This window comes from Heterocephalus glaber, unplaced genomic scaffold (assembly GCF_053883595.1).
Source record: "Heterocephalus glaber isolate CG9 unplaced genomic scaffold, H.glaber_assembly_v1.0 deba00000071, whole genome shotgun sequence".
Taxonomy (NCBI): domain Eukaryota; kingdom Metazoa; phylum Chordata; class Mammalia; order Rodentia; family Bathyergidae; genus Heterocephalus; species Heterocephalus glaber.
Window position 1 is genome coordinate 16523179 of NW_028258137.1, and position 18470 is coordinate 16541648.

Below are 18470 nucleotides of genomic sequence, written 5' to 3' on the forward strand. Positions count from 1 at the left end.
CATCATTCTTTTTTGTTTTATCTTCAAAGAGAAATACTCTCTATAACGGGATATACCATGTGCTAAAACATCATAACACTCCATTTTTAGGTCTCAAAAATCTTATTTCCCAAGTCTTTCAAATTAATTTCTATTTTATGTCTTTGTATTCATCTAAAAATTTCTTTTTTTTTTGTTTTGTTTTTGGTACCAGGGATCGAACTCGGGTCTTTGTGCTTGCATAGCAGGCAGTGAAACCACTGAGCTAAATCCCTGGCCCTTAAAAATTTCTTCTTAAATATAAAGTTTGAAGGTAGGCATGGTAGCAGATGCCTGTAATCCCAGCACTCAAGAGGCTGAGACAAGAGTGATCACTCTGAGTTTGAGGCCAGTTGGGGCTATGTAGTGAGTTTAAGGCTACCTTGAACAACATAGTGAGACCCTGTCTCAAAAAACCAAATAAAGGGGCCAGAGATTTAGCTCAGTGGTTTCGCCACCTGCTGCGCAAACACAAGGACCCGAGTTCGAATCCTGATACCAAAAAAAACCCAAACAAACAAATAAAGATGGGCCGGGGATTTAGCTCAGTGGGGTGCACCTGCCTTGCAAGCTCAAGGTCCTAAGTTCAATCCGCAGTAGAAAAAAACCCCAACCAAACATACAAACAAAAAAAAAACAAAGAGATGCCAGGCACGGCACATGCCTTCATTCCTAGCACTAAAAAGGTTGAGACAGGAAGATAACTGAGATTAAGGCCTTTCTGGGATACATACTGAGCTCAAGATGAGCCTGAAGTACAAGGTGAGATCTTGTCTCAAAATAAAACAAAGAAAGTTTAGGATGAATCTAATTTTAGTATCAAGTATGGGGAAGACAATTCATGATTTGCAGATATTTTACTTTCTAGAATATATTCACATCTCTTCTTTTGTTTAAAATCAAATATAAATGACATCAAAGTAATATTTGGCATCTGGTCCAATTAGAATTTTACTTTTTTTTTAAAGAATGTATGTATAGCTAAGGACCTGAGTTCAATCCCCGGTACCAAAAAAAAAACCCCCAAAAAACAGAATGTATGTATAGGGAGGGGCCGGGGATTCAGCTCAGTGGCACCGAGCCTGCCTCGTAAGCGCAAGGTCTAGAGTTTGATCCCTGGTATAGGGGGAATATATATATAATATATATATATTATATAACTATATAACAATTTGAGCCTTCTGTTTTAGGCAGCTTTAGCTGAGATTAAAAGAAAATTGGAGAAATTTGTTTCATACTTTACTAAATAAAATACCTTTACTGTAGGAAAGCCTTGCTGGGTTCTATCTTTTACTGAGCCACGGCTACCCTCAGTCAGGTACCGAGCTCGGTGCTGGGTCTCAGGTTGTACAACTATTTTCAGCTCCTTTCCTTCGCTTTTAACAGGATACTGTCCACACAACATAGGGCTCTTCTTTACTCCCGTTCCTTTTTGATTGTCTAATGTTCTGAGAAATCAAAGAACATGAAGAAAATATTAAAAACAGTTTTCTACAAAAGCTATCTAATATAAACAGAATAGACAATACCATTAACAACAACTGCTAGCCTACTGACAAAATAAAACACAGCCCAAAGGAAGATATATTCCATAAGCAAAATACCTTTTAAATTTTTAAACAAAATTTACTTATCTAATGTAAAAAGAAAGTTGGAAAAGAGAAAGAATATATATATGAGTAAGGAGTAAGATTGAGTACAATAAAGTTTAATACTTCAGGCAAGATAAAATTTTAAAATTATGTATGAGTCTTACATAAACATAAGAGGTTAACTATTATTTTCTAATCAAACTTGCAAAGCAAAAGAACTAAAACCCAACACAACACATACGTACGTACACACAACACACACACACACACACACACATACACACACAGTCCTTTAAAAAAAACAAAAGGCTGGGGATGTGGCTCAATGGTAGTTTTTACCTAGAATGTACCAGGCTCCTGGATTAATCCTCAGTACAATCGCTACCCCCCAAAAAAGGCCTAAAATAAAGATATTTACAGTATATTTTTTTGAATCTCTTTCTCAATTATCAAAATGAGAAAATAAAAAACAGTGATTCAATTTTTATTGAATCACTTTGCTCTTACTGAATAAGCTTTGCTCTAAATAATCTTTCTCAGAAGTGATTTTTCAGAGTATTTTTATTTGTGCTTAAATAACCAAAGGTTTCAATTAAAAATTTTATAATTTGGGCTTTACAGCATTAGAATAATTTTTATATTGTATTTTTAACATTTGTTAACAATACATGTGCTAGATGGAATGTATGTTCAAATAAAAACAATATCCCTAAATAGTGGTTAAACTTCATGGGAGCACACTCTCTCCATAAAGTAACTGAAGCAATGCAAATATATGCTAACTAGAAAATAATACTGTCAGGCTGGGGATTTAGCTCAGTGGCACCATGCCTGCCTGGCAAGGGCAAGGTCCTGAGTTCGATCCCCAATACCACAAAAAGAAAAAAAAAGAAAACAAAGAAAAGAAAATAATATTGTCACTTTTTTCTTTGAGCAACATCAAGTAGATTTAAAATTATCCATGTACATTTTAAATAAGGGCCTATAAAGCTTTTTGATTTATATTAAAGATTCAGAAACCAGGGGACAATGCGGACAAAATCTCCTTCATAAATAACGAGATCAAACACAGCAGAGCTAAACAGCCATAAATCTCACTCTAACGTTTACCCCTGTGGGTGGAACCACGTTGTTGCCTCAATCATCAAGAAGAGAGGGAAGAAAGGCAGTACCCTCAACAGAAATGAGGACTGGGTTGAACCTCTTGAGTAGGAAAAGGACAGAAGAATGGAGGAAAGAAGAGATAGAAATTGACACAGTAATGCAGTAGGTAATAAAGAGAAAAGTTCTGAGGGTAAGAGCTGTGCTTAATCATCTTCATACTGCCTTAAGATTGCACAGGTTCATATAAGAGGTGTTGAAGATTTGTTAATGAAGGCAAGTAGGTAGAAGAAAAGGGCAAAGAAAACCAGAGGGAAATGAAGCTTCTACTGTGTAATTTTTTTTTTTGGTACTGGGAATCGAACTCGGGACCTTCCACTTGCAAGGCAGGTGGAGGAACCACTGACCTAAATCCCTGGCCCCTCTACTGTATAATGTTAAGATGAGAAACAACACAACCTAACTAGTCAAGGAATGCCATTCATATAAGTTTCACATAGTTAAGTCAAAGATAGCCTATGTAAGTCCTTAAGAGGCCTTGAAAAAATAAATTCTATGAACAAAATTATCAAAATGGGGGCCGGGGATTTAGCTCAGTGGTTCTAGTGCCTGCCTCGCAAGCTCAAGGTCCTAAGTTCGATATCCAGAGCCCCCCCAAAAAATTATCAATATGATACAGCCAGATCCATTTAAAAAAAAAGAAGCTAGAACAATAGGCTTAATAAAACCTACTGCTCTTTTCATCATTCTGTGTAGAGATTCAAACGTCCGGTCTGACTAGTGTGTAATTCTGTAAGAATACTTTGTTTTATACTTGTCAACATCAATGCAAAGAAGTCACTCAAGGAAATAACGTACAAACCTTCCTCATATATACATATAAAAGGACTAGAAGATAATGTAACAAAATAATAGTAGCAGCTGTGTTAACTAGATTATAGATCGGCTGTATTTTTCAAACATTTGTAACTGATATCTATAGACTTTGCAACAAAAAAGAAAATTTTAATTTGTAATATAAGTAAAATTTGTATTGTATGTCAATTGGCCAGATGCAGTTTTTATATTCACTTTTGCTAGCTAAGCTAGTATTTTAATCAGGGTAAATACACAAAAGTGACTTTTATTATTCCAGTAAAATAAAATATTTTATTTGAGATGAAGACTGTTGATTGAGTTGACAAAGTATGTATGTTAAGACTTAAGAATAGTACATGGAATTAAAAAATTTCTTGTGACATTTTTTAAGTACATAAAAATATATTACCTGTTTAAATAAAAAATTGGAAAACATACATATCTAGACCTACAGCCAAGTAAAATAGTGAAAACATCAACTAATTATTGGAAAGTTGCCACTGAAATTATAAATACTTAAGGTATGCAGGCTTAAGGGGAAAAAATGACCTGTATTTGGGAACTTACTACTTTTTTTTTGGTACCTAGTGCCGATTGCTGGGGATCAAACTCAGGACATTGAGCATGCTAGGCAAGTAAGTGTTCTACCAATGAGCTACACCCAAAGCTGGGATTTTACTTCTAAATGACAACTAAAAAGGAAAATTCACTCTTATAGCATATTATATTCAAAAGTCTTTTAATGATATTCTAATTCTGTGGTGCTAGATAAGCCTTCTATGTCACAAAAATAATTTTCACTGCAAAATGCCTAAAATAGATTTCACGTGACATCCTATCTTCTAAAAATATCTAGAAGAGACATAGGTCTACTGATTCTCTTGACATTTAGTTGAAGGAAATAAGAATGCTATGGCTAGCAATATTTAAATACTAACCCATATTTTTAAACTGTTTTTTTTTCCAATAAACTTTAAAATTTTATTTGGAAACAATGTATTTCCATCCACAGGTTATCCAGATTCTATGCGGTATTTTGAAGATCTATAGACTGCTGAATGCAACATTTTAAAAAGTATATTTTCTAAACACTGAGCATTATGTAAATTGTAAGTTATGATACATTAGCTAAAATAGATCTAAGGCTATGTAACTTAACACTCAAAACATTTAAAAATTTCATGTTTCTACCATCTTTCTCTTTGTTGAAGAAGACAGGTTATTAGCACGAGATGCTCTGAAAAAACTGTTCAAGGCCTGTTTTTCTATGTATTTTACATATGGTTTCATCCTTTCTTCAATATACTTATTATAAATTCAAATTTGAAACTTCTTCATCATTTCCATATACTAGTGTCAAATAATTTTCCATTACCTAAGAAGCTGGACATTTCTTCTGCTTCTTGATGGAGTTTCTGCTCCATGAATTATTTCATGAGAGATTTTGTCTTGACCAATGTCATTATACTTTCCCTGGGTAACCTCAAATCATTTCTAAGATATATCTATCATACAAAAGCAGAAGCAGAAAAGATGTAGGTCAAGATATCTCTTTAATTAGCAACTGCAAATCACTGTATTAACTATCCCTAAGCCAAAATTTTATTTGCTTTTAATTTGAACCTTTGAAATCTAGTTTAGTACAAATATGAAATCTCTTCCATTAGAATTTCATAAAGATTTTCTCCATTGAAGACCAAATAAACATGTATGTGTTTTTAATGACATTCATAAATCTTTTAGATCTGTGCTACTAGTCACATTTACTTAAGTGACCTATGGTGACCATTATGCTTTAGATCTTTGATTTTTATGCAATATTCTTACAAATATCATGGTCTGGAATTCCTGGCTCTGTTAAATGACAACATTTTAAGCAAGAATATCCCAAGTTGTTTTTTTTTTCTTTTTCTTTCTTTCCTCTCCCCTCCCCCTTGGTTTTTTGAGACAGGGCCTCCCTAGGTAGTTCAGGCTAGCCTTAACTCACTATGCAGCCCAGATTGGCCTTGAACTTAAGGCAATCCTCCTGCCTCAGCCTTCTGAGTGCTGGGGATTACACATGTGCACCACCACATCTGCCTTATCCTTTGTTTTCTTTTAGGAAATCTCCTAATCTGGACTTTCTGAAACAGAGAAGCATTTAAATGTGTATTTTTATTTACTAACATAACTCCAAAGGAGTTTTAAATGAAAGTATAAAAGAAAGTAGTATCAACTATCTCCTTCTTAAATGATAGATATTACTTTGAAAATGAGTGAATATTTAAGGACAAGTTTAATATATATTAAGAATATATATTATCTGTAATATTCAACCAGATTTTTAATGTTAATGAGATCAATGATTTCATCAATTAGTAAACCAATCTAAAGCTTCTGAACTGCTTTTTGTGATAACCTAAAATTGTAATGGATTCTGGGTCAACTAAAAGATCATACCTGCTTCCCAAGAGTAATTCTCAAAATTTAGTGAGTTAAATTTTATTAAACTATATTGAATATACAGGGGGAAAATCTTATTTAAAATGTCTAGCAATTAAATATTACAAGTAAAATACTGAATTAAGTTAAAATAAGCCACACTAGTCTGCATTATAGCAGTGAATAGTCTAAAATATAGCTATTGAAATAAACTTAGTGAGTAGTGTAAACTGGTAGAGATGAATGAAAACTTAAACGTGGACTGGGGATTTAGCTCAGTGGTTTCGCTGCCTGCTGTGCAAGCGCAAGGACCCGAGTTCAATCCTTGGTACCAAAAAAAAAAAAACTTAACTGTGTACCATGCTCCTATCTATTATCCTCTCAATAAGTAACCCAGAATCACAGGAAAAAGGTAGTGATTTAAAAAGAAAAAAAAAATCCTTAATTGCACAATGTATCAAAGAAAAAAGGTTAAGACACATGAACCTAAATGAGAATCAAACCATTAGTTTAGTATTTCCTTGTTTTCATTAAGTAAAGAGTAAATACCTAAAATCTTCTAAAAAATGTAATGTAGTGAATCATATAAAAATATAATTTTTAAAAGAATACAAATTAGTTTTTGAAGAATATTTTGAGTTAGGTCTAGCTACTGCCATTACGTTGCTATACTATTTCTATGAGGAAAAATGTTTTAAATCCATTTAAAATTTAAAAATTATTTCAACAGATTATTTTCAGCTGGATGTGCTGGCATATGCCCACAATCCCAGCTATAACTTAGGCCGAGGCAACATAAGTTCAAGGCTAGACCAGGAAACTTAGATCACAAGTTCAAGGCTAGCCTAGGCAACTTGGTGAAACCCTTTTTCAAAATAAAATTTATAAAGGCCTGGGGATGTAGCTCGGTGACAGAATACTTGCCTAGCACACACATAAGGTCCAGGGTTCAATCCCCAGCACCACAAAAAAAAAAAATAAAAGCAAAACAGATTATTTTCTATTACCTAACTATCCTCTTAATAAGACACTTGTTCCTGCAATCTACTGTCATTTTTTTTCTTTAGTAAAACTTGGTACTTTTAAGTTAAAATTGTCATTTATTTCAATGATAAAATTAGTACCTTTCTACTTTATATGTGAACTGTAGCTAAGTAATTAAGAAAAATTGGGAATGATTTTTGTTTTGTATAATGGTGACAGAACTTTAAAAAATGTGAATACCAACCCATTTCCAGCTTTTGAGTTGCTTTTGCTGTCCGTAGTAAGCTGAGAAAGCACATAGTGAGGTGCTTTGGCACTGTCGGCATCAAATATATCCATATTAGATTCTTCACAATCTCGTCGTTTGACCCCCGGCCTCTGCTTTGGATTTCGTTTTCGTGATTTACGAGGTACCTCAGTGTTATCATTGTAGGAACTGGTGCTCATGTTACTGAAGTTGGAGGGGGAATCCTCCATCCACATACTGCAGCTCTGCTCAGATTCCAATCCACACCCCTCATCCTGGCAGGACATCCGACTGTTATCCAGCAAGTCCTCAGGTGGTGGTGAGATGTACAAAACTGTGTGCCTCTTCGGGGTTGATGGATGCTGCTGAACTGTGTTACTGGTTAACTGCTTTTCACTTACCCCTCTGTTACTTACCCCCACGGCTGAGGAGCAGCTCTCCACTTGCATAGCCTTGCTGTCGGTGACTGAGGTAGAATAAATGGTAGGGCTGGAAGAGGTGGTAAAGGAGCTGCAAGCACCGCCCATGGAGGAAGAGGAGGGAGCTGAAGAAGCATCTGCAGTGTACAATCCAAGAGTAAATACACTATACACATTTTCACCTATGCTGGCTAGCAGTCCCATTGAAAATATGATTTGTGAACTGATTGTTTTTCCCCAAAATGAATAGTTGGAATTTGGTTAAGTTTTAGAATATAAATGCTTCAAGCAATGTAAGGCCTAAGAAATGTTATTTTTTTAAATGCCCAAATAGCATTATTATACTTGTGTTATAATTGACAGAATTTTAAAATCTAATTTAATGTTTTAAGCTATAAAGCAAGAATAAAGCTTTTACTGCCTCAGCTGGATGTTCTGTTGAAATTTAATCATTTAAAGTAATAAAGAAAACCCCAATATAAAATATATGCTTGTGGTCCACATTCGATGCCAATTAAATAATTCATTATAGAATTTGAAAAGTGGGACTGTGCTTAGCCACAAAATATTAAAATAAGTTTCTAACCTATGAAGCAGAGAACTACAGGTCATTTTTAATGCAGACACTCCCTGCTTCAGAGGCAAATCCTGGAATAAAAATATGAGAAAATAAATGAGAAAAGATCTGCTTATTATTCCAGATATCAATTATAAAATGAGAAATAAATAGAAAAAAATATATAATCAACTGAATTGGAGAGAAAATGGAACTGGTACCGTCATCACTGCAATTGGCTGTAAAATATAGGAGAATAAAGGTGGAAAAGTTTTGATTTGGAACATGCTGGGTTCTAGAAGATATAAATAAGTATTCAGAGTCTCAAGAAGCTTGAAGTAGCAGTTCAAAACCATAAGTTCTAAAATAAATAAATCCATCCTTTAAGACTGAACGAAGGGCCAAGGATTTAGCTCAGTGGTTCCAGCGCCTGCCGCGCAAGGTCCCGAGTTTGATCCCCGAAACCAAAAAAAAAAAAAAGACTGAATGAAAAGATAAGGACTTGTTACTAGGTGGATTCTCTTATAAATTACTTGATTATATGCCCAGAAAATGGTTGCCACTATCTATCTGCTCCTTCTTTTAACTGTGGTTATCAAGGGAATTTCCTAATATAATAATAAACATGAAAAATCTCGTAAGAATGAAAAATCTCTGGAGAGCATCAGAAATACTTTTTATTAAAAGATTTTAAAAAATATAAAACCATCTATATATTCTGCCTAGCCAAAAAGATTTAAGTAGTTTTTTTAGACAATGTGGCAACTGGCAGTCACACTGAAGATAATGCTTTGGCCTTCAAAAGCATAATCTTAGAGTTACACTAATATTCCTTAGACTGGAAGTTGTCATTGGTAAATGTATACAAATAACATTTTATCTTATACAAGATATGGAAAAGTTTATAACTGTATACACACAAAAATAAAAATAGATTATGTGACAAGGCAACTAAAAGATGTGATTAAATCTAAAATTAATTTTATCTTTTAGCCACTTATACCACAGTCATTTTAGTGTGTACAATAAAGTTGTGATGTACTTGTTATAGAAACTGCAATTATTCATATTCATTTCTTAATTCATTTTCATCTTCATATCAATTATAAAGAGGAAAATATAAAAATGTCAATGTTTAGATAATCAAAAAAGGCAAATGCCAATAGTTTTTTAATTGAAAACATGTCTCAAAATTATTTATTTATTTGAAAAAACTACAACCACCCAGATTTTTTCACTCCTGTCAAGGCTAAGGAACACAGTATTAATATTAGCCATCAAGAATGTGATCTATGGGTCAGGGATTTAGCTCAGTGGTTTCGACGCCTGCCTCACAAGCTCAAGGTCCCAAGTTCGATCCCCCGTACCAAAAAGAAAAAAAAAAAAGAATATGATCTACACAATTTCACACTGGAAGATTTTTCCCCAACTACTACACATCAAAGAATCTAAAAGAATTAGATGATACCAGTTCCATTTTCCAATTTGTATCCTTGTCAAATGCAGTAGCTGAAATTAGAAAATTCAGTCACTTTTAAACTGCATTCCAATTTAAAGAAAAATTTATCAATTTTGTATCATGCAATGCTTTCTTAATAAATATTTTTAAAGATCTGCAAAAACTACAAAATCTAGATGCTAATGTCAGTGACAGTTTAGGAGCTGATTTGTAGCCACTTTGGGTTTAAATATAATTTTCTCTTTGCTTTTTGAAAAATTACGACAGAACTCATTTTAGAAAAAACAGGAAAAATATGTCTAACATTCCTCCATTTGTTCCAACTATTGGCAAAAACAATACTAAATGTTTTTGTGTGTGCCTATGAGCCTATGCTCTTTTATTTTCAGAGAAATACAAGTAGACAGCATGCAATATTTGCAGTGGAACATACATACAAAGCATGCAGCGTTAATGCTGTATTTCTATAAAGCAGCTTTCCTGCCAGAATCCTTTTTGAATCTAAGTATTATGCATAGAAGAATGAAGAATGTGAACATCAGAGATCCTTGTCAAAGACAGATGGAAAGTACTGTATATGTGAAAAGCAATAATAAATTCAAAAGCAAGTTATATGGTTATATTGTAATTATATGAACGTGTGTATACCTGTGTGAGTGTTTGTGTGTATAATTTCCAAAGTGACAAGAGCAAAAAAGTATTTTGGTTAAAAATTTGGCCATTAGCTACAGAATGATAAAAGTGAAGGACAGTCTTTTGTTATTTATTTATAACAAGCCCCTCTCAACAACTCTTGAGTTTACACTAGTAACATGATTTTGGAAAGTCTCTGGTTAACCACAGGATGGGGAAGCTGGTTGCTGGAAACTAGCCATGTGTTTAGAGGGTTAGAATTCACAGCCTTATCATCCCACCACAAGGGAAAGACCAAAGGCACCAAGATTGAGTTGATCATCAATGGCTAATGGTCTAATAAATCACATCTACATAATGAAGCATCCATAAAAACCCAAAAGAACTGAGTTCAGGGTGCTTCCAGGGAGGTAAACAAGAAACATATCCATGTGCTGGGACTGGGAGAAGCACAGGCAAGCTCCACAGTGATTCAAGTTTCAGCATTCAGTACCCTTTCTAGACTCTGCCCTATGTAACTCTTCATTTAGTTAATGTTCCCTTTAAAATATCCTTTATAGGGGCTGGGGATTTAGCTCAGTGATTACGCTGCCCACCTTGCAAGCGCAAGGACCCGAGAGTTCGATCCCCAGTACCAAAAAAAAAAATCCTTTACAACCAGTAAACATTCAGTGTATTCCTGAGTGCTGTGAGCCACTCTAATAAATTAATTGAACCCAAAGAGAGCATCATGAGAACTTTGCTTTATAGTCAATCAGAAATCAAAATTTGGTATGTGTATTAATTTGGCAAATAAATGTAGGTCGAAGAAAGAGCACACTCACTACTCAAAATGCTTTGAATATGTTATTACAATAGCATTATCTGACACAGGGAAAAAAACTAAGGGTTTAGAGTTAACTATTTGCTATTTCTACAAAGACAGTGCTAATACCTTTCTTTCCTAAAACTATAAGCAAAATGATATACTTGTATATTAATCCATAAATAAAAATCTTTAATAGTGTCCTAATTAAACTGTAAATACATATATAAATGACATTAAGAACCTTTTAGATTTCTAAACACTAATTTGTCAATTCTAAGCATTCCCAGAAAAGCACTAAAGAATACTCCTGGGACATTGTAAATGTACTTGAAATATCTATAAAGACTTCTGAATCATTCTTATTACTAATATAGCAAGAAACAGTTCAACTGATGGTCAATAGAACTAAAGTGCAATACAACCCTGCCCCACTTATATACTCCTTGTATTTATAATTTCCTACAAACAAAATATGCTAACTACTTCCTCACCACTTTTAGTTAGGAATGTAGAGTCTATGTTTCATTGCTGCATATTAAAAACACAGAAACTCCAACATAAAAATGTTTTAATATTGCTTTTATTTCCTCAATGAGCAGAGTAATTATATGCATTTCTACTTCATAATTTTATTTGTTCTTTAAGTCTCTTGCAAATTCTTTATAAACCTGGAAATTTTTTTTCTTTTTTGGTACTGGGGATCAAACTCAGGTCCTTGTGCTTGCGGGGCAGGTGGCGACACCACTGAGCTAAACTCCCGGCCCAACCTCGAAATTTTTCTTAAAATTATTCTCTTATCTAGGTGGTACATGAATACATTTTTGTTTTTGTTTGATCTTTGAATCTAGTCTAGTTTACATAGGAGTCTTTTTCACACAGCATTTTCTGTGACCACAGAGAATACCATGAACCAAAGGCAAAACTGATGGACCAATCTACAATTTACTAGTGGAAATATATAATCTCAGAGGAATAGATACTTATTTATTTGTACTGGCTTTTGCCCTGAGCTACATCCCCAGCCCTTTAAATTTTTTAAAATTTATTTTGGTCAGGGTCTTGTTAAATTACCCAGTCCAGGCTGAAACTTAGTATGCTCCTACCTCAGTTTCTCAGAATGCTAGGATTAGTTATATGCCACTGAATGTGGATTAATTTTAAAATTTAAAAGTGAAGAGCTTTGTATCTATAATGTTCCATATTTTATAATTAACTAGCAAATTATCTGACAAATGCTAGTCATGATGGTGAACGTGAATTGTCCATATGGCTTCTTTTAAGAATTGATGGAAGGCGGCCGGGGATTTAGCTCAGTGGTTCCACTGCCTGCCTCACAAGCACAAGGACCTGAGTTCAATCCCCGGTACCAAAAAAAAAAAAAAAAAAAGAATTGATGGAAGGGGCTGGGGATATAACTCAGTGTAAAATGTTTCCCTAGCTTGGGTGAGGACCTGGGTTTGATCCCCAGCATTGCGGGTGTGGGCAGAATTGAAGGAATCACTAGGGACCATATTCAAAGTAACTGAAAGACTGACAGATAGTATCAATAATGGGATGCATGGATATCCCTGAATCTGCAAATATTATTCATTTGATAAGATGAAAATGGATTTTAAATGTTTCTATGTATAGAAACTTGCACAGTATTATATACCCACTGCTTAAACTGTATTTTAAAATTAAGAACTAATGCGCTACATCTGTCAACTATGGTATTAATTACCATTAACATTTCAGTGCATAAAATGACATAAAAAAGAGATTATTTTATGTAAGACTAAACACACTTTTGTTTTCCTCAGTATTGGAGATTGAACCCAGAGGCCTTTTTTACTCAGCTACATTCCTAGTACTTAAAAAAAAAACTTTGTTTTTTTTTAAATTTTGAGACAAGGTCTTTCTAAGTTGCCCAGTTTAGGGTTTTTTGTTGTTGTTGTTTTTTGTTTTTGAGACAGAATCTTGGTATGTAGTTCAGGCTGGCCTCAAACTCACAACAATCCTCTTGCCTTAGTCTCCCCAGTGCTGGGATTACAGGCATGCACCACCACATCCGGTACCCAGTTTAGGTTTGAATTTGGGATACCAGTCTTAGCCTCCCAGTGGTTCTGGGATTATAGCTAACCGTATTTTTTACAGAAAGTTCTGAAATTAGAAATAGTTTTTGAAGTCCTCAAAAGAGACACCTTTCACTGATTTAAAATATGTGATAGAAATGATATTTAACTCAGCTTCCAAGATAAAATCTATTCCCTAGCATTTAAAAATGTATATCGATAATTTTTTAACCTCTGTGCAAAACCAATAGAGATTGCTAAAAAAGCCACTTAAACAAAAGCCATAAAAAATTTTAAGTGTGTTAAGTGAACCAATAGTGGAACAGAGAAAGAGTAAACTTGACTATTTAGAAAATAATAATAAAAACCAACAGAATATTTGAAAATAATTATGGTAACAATGACTTCAAAGCTAAATATCTTGTCTGATAAAAGTCACCAGATACAAGGATGTACTTTCAGATCAAAGAAGATTCAGAAAAATATATAAGGCCAACTCATGTTGCCAAAAGACTGAAATATCTGGAACACACAAAGTGGCTGCAAACCAGCTTTGTCAAAACCTTACATGCCAACCTTCATTTTTCTACTTTTCTTCTTCTTATATTTTTAATGTAAAGTTTAAAACTTTACAAAAAGGTTTAGTTTCAATCAGTATCAATCCACTACTTAGAAACAAAACAGAAAGAAAGAAAGAAAGAAAGAAAGAAGGAAAGGAAGGAAGTAAAGAAACAGAAAAAAGAAGGAAGGAAGGAGGGAGGGAAGAAAAAAAGAAAAAGAGACTTATGAAGAAGTCTGAAAACGAGACCGACCTATACCCTGGGTGAGATTGGATGGGTTAAGTGTCTCTGGTATTATTTGTCTTCACTATTGACAGACACTGTCACACAACCCACCACACGATGCCTGTCTCTGAATGGCGAAGCTAGAATGCAAGTTAAGTGTATTAATAGAAAAAACAACTAGCATCCCAGCATATAAAATAAGCAATCCAGATTACTTTATTTTAAAACCCCCCCAAAAAAACAGAAACAAAAAACCCACCAAAAATATAGGGTCAGTCATTTAATTTACATGTTTAAAACAGTTTCAATTTCCCATTTGAATTTTTCCCACTCAATATAAGTTTACATGCTACAATAAGCAATGTTTTAAAAAAGGCTTTTTTAAAAATTAAAAATGTAACATCCAAATAAAGGCATGTGGGAAAATTACCCCAAATTTTTGTTAACTCATATTCACCAATTTGTTCTCCTGTTTACAAATGCAATCTAATCCATAAACCAGAATGTTCTTTGTTGTTTTAGGCTGTGCATTACCCAAATGCTCTTAAAGAATGGCAGATATGTTCTGAATAATAAATTCACACTGTGGGAAATACCTGTAGTCTTAGTAGAGAATTTTATATTTCTCAGGCCATCATTTCTGTATACTTCTTTATTTTTCCTCAAAAACGTTACCAATTTATTTTAAATTAGATATGCTCCAGTGTATTAAATGTCTGATCCAAAAGGCTATTTCAAAAAATAATTAGCACTACAGTTGAAGTTGAAAGGTTTGCTATTGATTTATTAGAGACTATTTTTTTCTTCCCTAGACCACCAAATTGTGAGAGTTCAAATACTATAAAATAATTACTTTCTATTATTTAAACTGAATTCTCCTAAAATACAGTCAAGTGCCACAAAATGTGACTTTTTGGTCAACAAAGGACTATATATGTAATGGTGGTCCCTACTAATGTAGCCACCTTAGGTCGGTCATGTTTGGTATACTCTATGATCGTCACACAACAAGGAAATTGCCTAATGATGCATTTCTCAGAATGTCTGTCCATTGTTAAGTAATGCATGACTGTAATTATTTTTACCTTGTCAGAATGCAATATGCCCTAAAATATGCGCTAAAAATTGCTTCCTAAAAATTAAAATAAACTTATCTGCTATCCTATTCCAATCAAAGTACCTAAAGCACCATTTAAAACACGTATTAAGTATACATGAATAATCTGATTTTGTTTTTGGTTCGCTTTTGCAGTGGTGGAGATGAAATCCAGGACCACACATACTAGGCAAAAGCTCCACTAGAGAGTTATATCACCAATTCAATAGTCTGATTTGTAAATCATTTTAAAATTCTTTCTACTAGAAGAAAAGATATTTCCCATCATCTGGGTAGCATCATTGGTCAATACCAGGTGAAGAAACTAAAGCCTACTCACAATTCTCTATCTCAAGTAACTTCATGTAAAAAGAAATTGTATTAGTTGATAACTTCATTTAGTGCACTGCAAAAGTCCTAAGGAAAGAGCCCGAAAAGTACAAGCTTAAAACAAAAACAAAAAGGACAAGGGCTGGGGATTTAGCTCAGTGGTGCTGCCTCCTGCCTCACAAGCGCAAGGTCCCGAGTTCGATCCTCAGTACCAAAACAACAACAACAAAAGACAAGTATTATACTATTTGAAAGGTAATATTACCTTAAGACAAAAACAGAGATCACTAAGCTTAAATAAAAATTAGAAAAACAGCTGATATTATTTAAAGGACACATCAATGTTTTACCATAATACATATTAATATAGTTTAGATTAAATAATAAAGGTATCTCTGCCAATTCTAGTCCATTGTCTTCATATTTCCTGGGTACTTGTAGTTATATTATTAGAAACTTATTTAACTTTCCCAAGATTCTGGATCTATGATAAAAGTAGTATGATTCTAATTAGATCTTTGATTTCAAAGTCCAACATTACATTTAATCATGTGCTTAAGGAAAATAAAGCTATTTACACACATATGAGTGTGCACATGTCTTGATGGGTATATATCTAAAAGTGTGATTGGGTGGGTTTAGCACTCTTCTGTTCTGATTTAATTGACAATTCTCTGTACATACCAAGAATGAATTTTACCTCAGTGGGTTAAGTAGATACTGCCAATCATTTTTATAAAGGACCACTTATTTATTTACTTTTTTATTTCAGAGACAAGGTCTGGCTATGTTGACCAGGCTAGTCTGAAACTTGTATGCTCAAGTGATCCTTCTAACTTCAGCTTCCTGAGTAGCTGGGACTACATGTGGACACCACTATGCCAGCCAGGCATATTGGGCATTTTTAATTTTAATCATCTGCCAGCTGATGATTTATAATTATAAATTATTTTTGAAATATTATAGTTCAGGCTGACCTTGAACTCACTATGTAGCCCAAGCTGGCCTCAAATTCATGGCGATCCACCTGCCTCAGACTCCTGAGTGCTGGATTATAGGAGTGTGTCATCATGCCCAGTAAATTACAAAATATTTAAAATTAACACTTATGTACCCTCTTGCCCATATTTAACAAATACTACTACCTTATTATGGAGTTTTTTTGTTATTTTGTTGAGACAAGGTCTGACTATGTTGTCTAGGTTGGCCTTGAACTGCGTATGGAGCCCAGACTGGCCTTGCTCAACTATGTATGATTTTTTTAAAAAGTAGCAATGAGTGAAGCTCTCAAGTTATGTCAATACTTTTTTGCTGGTAATATTATCAATTTTATTGGTGATATAAAAAGCTCACTCTGTACATCAATTTCTTAAGCAAAACTGTACAAAAAAATAGAAATTATGCACACACACACTTATTTTTTTGAGACAGGGTCTTGTGAAGTAATTCAGGCTGGTCTTGAACTCACTATGTAGTACAGGCTGGCCTCAAACTCATAGCAATCCTCCTGCCCCAGCCTCCTGAATGCAAGGATTATAGGCAAAAATTACATTTAATAAAAGTATTTGGCCTATGAGTGACTGAGAATTTCCCTGACCAGTTTTCAAATGCTCTTTTCAGTGCTGAGAATGTAGCTTAGTGGTAAAACACTTGTGTATCATGCATGAGGCCCTGGGATCAATCCTCAGCACTAATTATATTAAGTAATTTAAAAATACAGTGCTATTCTACAAATTCAGGTAATATTAAAATGTTATTTATGATACTAAGTAAATAAATTATAAAAGTTGTTGCTAAAAATTTACAGAATAAAAATATTTAAGGACTAGAGCTATAATAGGCCATCTTTATACTCTATCAATAACAATTTATAATGTGCACGATCCCCTGTATTAGAAGTTGATTCTGAGTTAATGGTTGTGGCCCAAGTTTGCTTATGTTTTTCAATCTAATACATCTATATTTACAAACCATCTATTTATTTAAGTGTATATATTAGATCTACAATGGGATTTTAGTACATTAAAATGGAGAAACAGATTTTTTTTTTAGACAGGCTCTCATTTATGCAGTTCAGGCTGGCCTTGAACTCACAATGTAGCCTAGGTTGGCCTCAAACTCATGGTGATCCTCCTGCCTCAGCCTCCCAAGTGCTGAGATCACAAGCGTGCGCCACTATGCTCAGCATGAATAGAGATTTTTAAAATTGATTTACAAAATATGTTTGTAAGCAGGCTGTAACATTCTTCTAAAAGTGGTCTAATTTTCTAAGGAAAGAAAGACTTGCCATATGGAATGACCAATATCAATGCACAAGTATTTTTACTCACAATATTGACAGGTGAATTATCCTTCCTGTTAATGGCTTAATTTTACAAACAGTGTTACTACAAGGCATTGAAAATTACTAATTTCTTAGCTAAAGAAAATCCTTTAATACTCATGAAAATCCAAATTACACAGCAAGAAACCACCCCACCCCCAACACACATACTGGGTATTGAACTAAGGCCTTCACATTGAGCTGTATACTAAGCTCTTTTCTTTCTTTTTATTTTTTGAGATATGGACGCCTTAAGTTGCTAAATTGCCTAAGGTGGGCTCAAACTTTCAATCCTCTTACCTTAGCCTCCCAGAGTACTGAGATTATAGGCCTATGGCACCAGACCTGGCTAGTAAATGCTGTCTAACACAAGAGAATAAATTCAATGACATATGTAATTCTGTTGCTATAATCACTTTTATTAAAAATGAATATTCTAGTAATCATATTCCCATTTTGCAAACATTTAACACTCGTAGAAAAAAAGAGATGGCTTTTCAACTCATTATCCTATACTGCCTAGTCTAGAATTTTATGTACCCCTAATGTAAGTGAAAGCACACAATATTAAATTCCCTAAAGTACAATGGCAAAGAGTAAAGAACTAAGATTTCAGTATGAAAGGAGTGAGGTACCTCATGGCTAGAAAGATTAAGATAGGGTTACATACAATGATGAGTAAATTCTTTAGTACAATTCCTTTCACAGAGTGGAAACTCAAAAATGATAACACATTTTCCTCACATTTTTTGTACAGTTTTGTTGCTATGGATGATTAAGAAATTC

General features: G+C 33.9%; 1 protein-coding gene across 12 annotated transcripts in view; it reads right to left on the reverse strand.

Annotated features, from left to right (window-relative positions):
- Nfat5 (nuclear factor of activated T cells 5) overlaps positions 1 to 18470 on the reverse strand; it is a 132886-nt gene that overhangs the window by 58851 nt on the left and 55565 nt on the right. For 6 of the 12 annotated variants that reach the window (XM_021256776.2, XM_013071520.3, XM_004842939.4 and 3 more), the window contains 2 exons: positions 7219 to 7777; positions 1274 to 1466 (listed from right to left, as the gene is read on the reverse strand). In XM_021256776.2, coding sequence (XP_021112435.1) covers positions 1274 to 1466; positions 7219 to 7777 — 752 coding nt within the window. Of the gene's footprint in view, positions 1 to 1273; positions 1467 to 4944; positions 7177 to 7218; positions 7778 to 8226; positions 8289 to 18470 lie in introns of those variants that run through there. The other 6 variants (XM_087204961.1, XM_087204958.1, XM_087204973.1 and 3 more) reach the window with 4 other exon arrangements.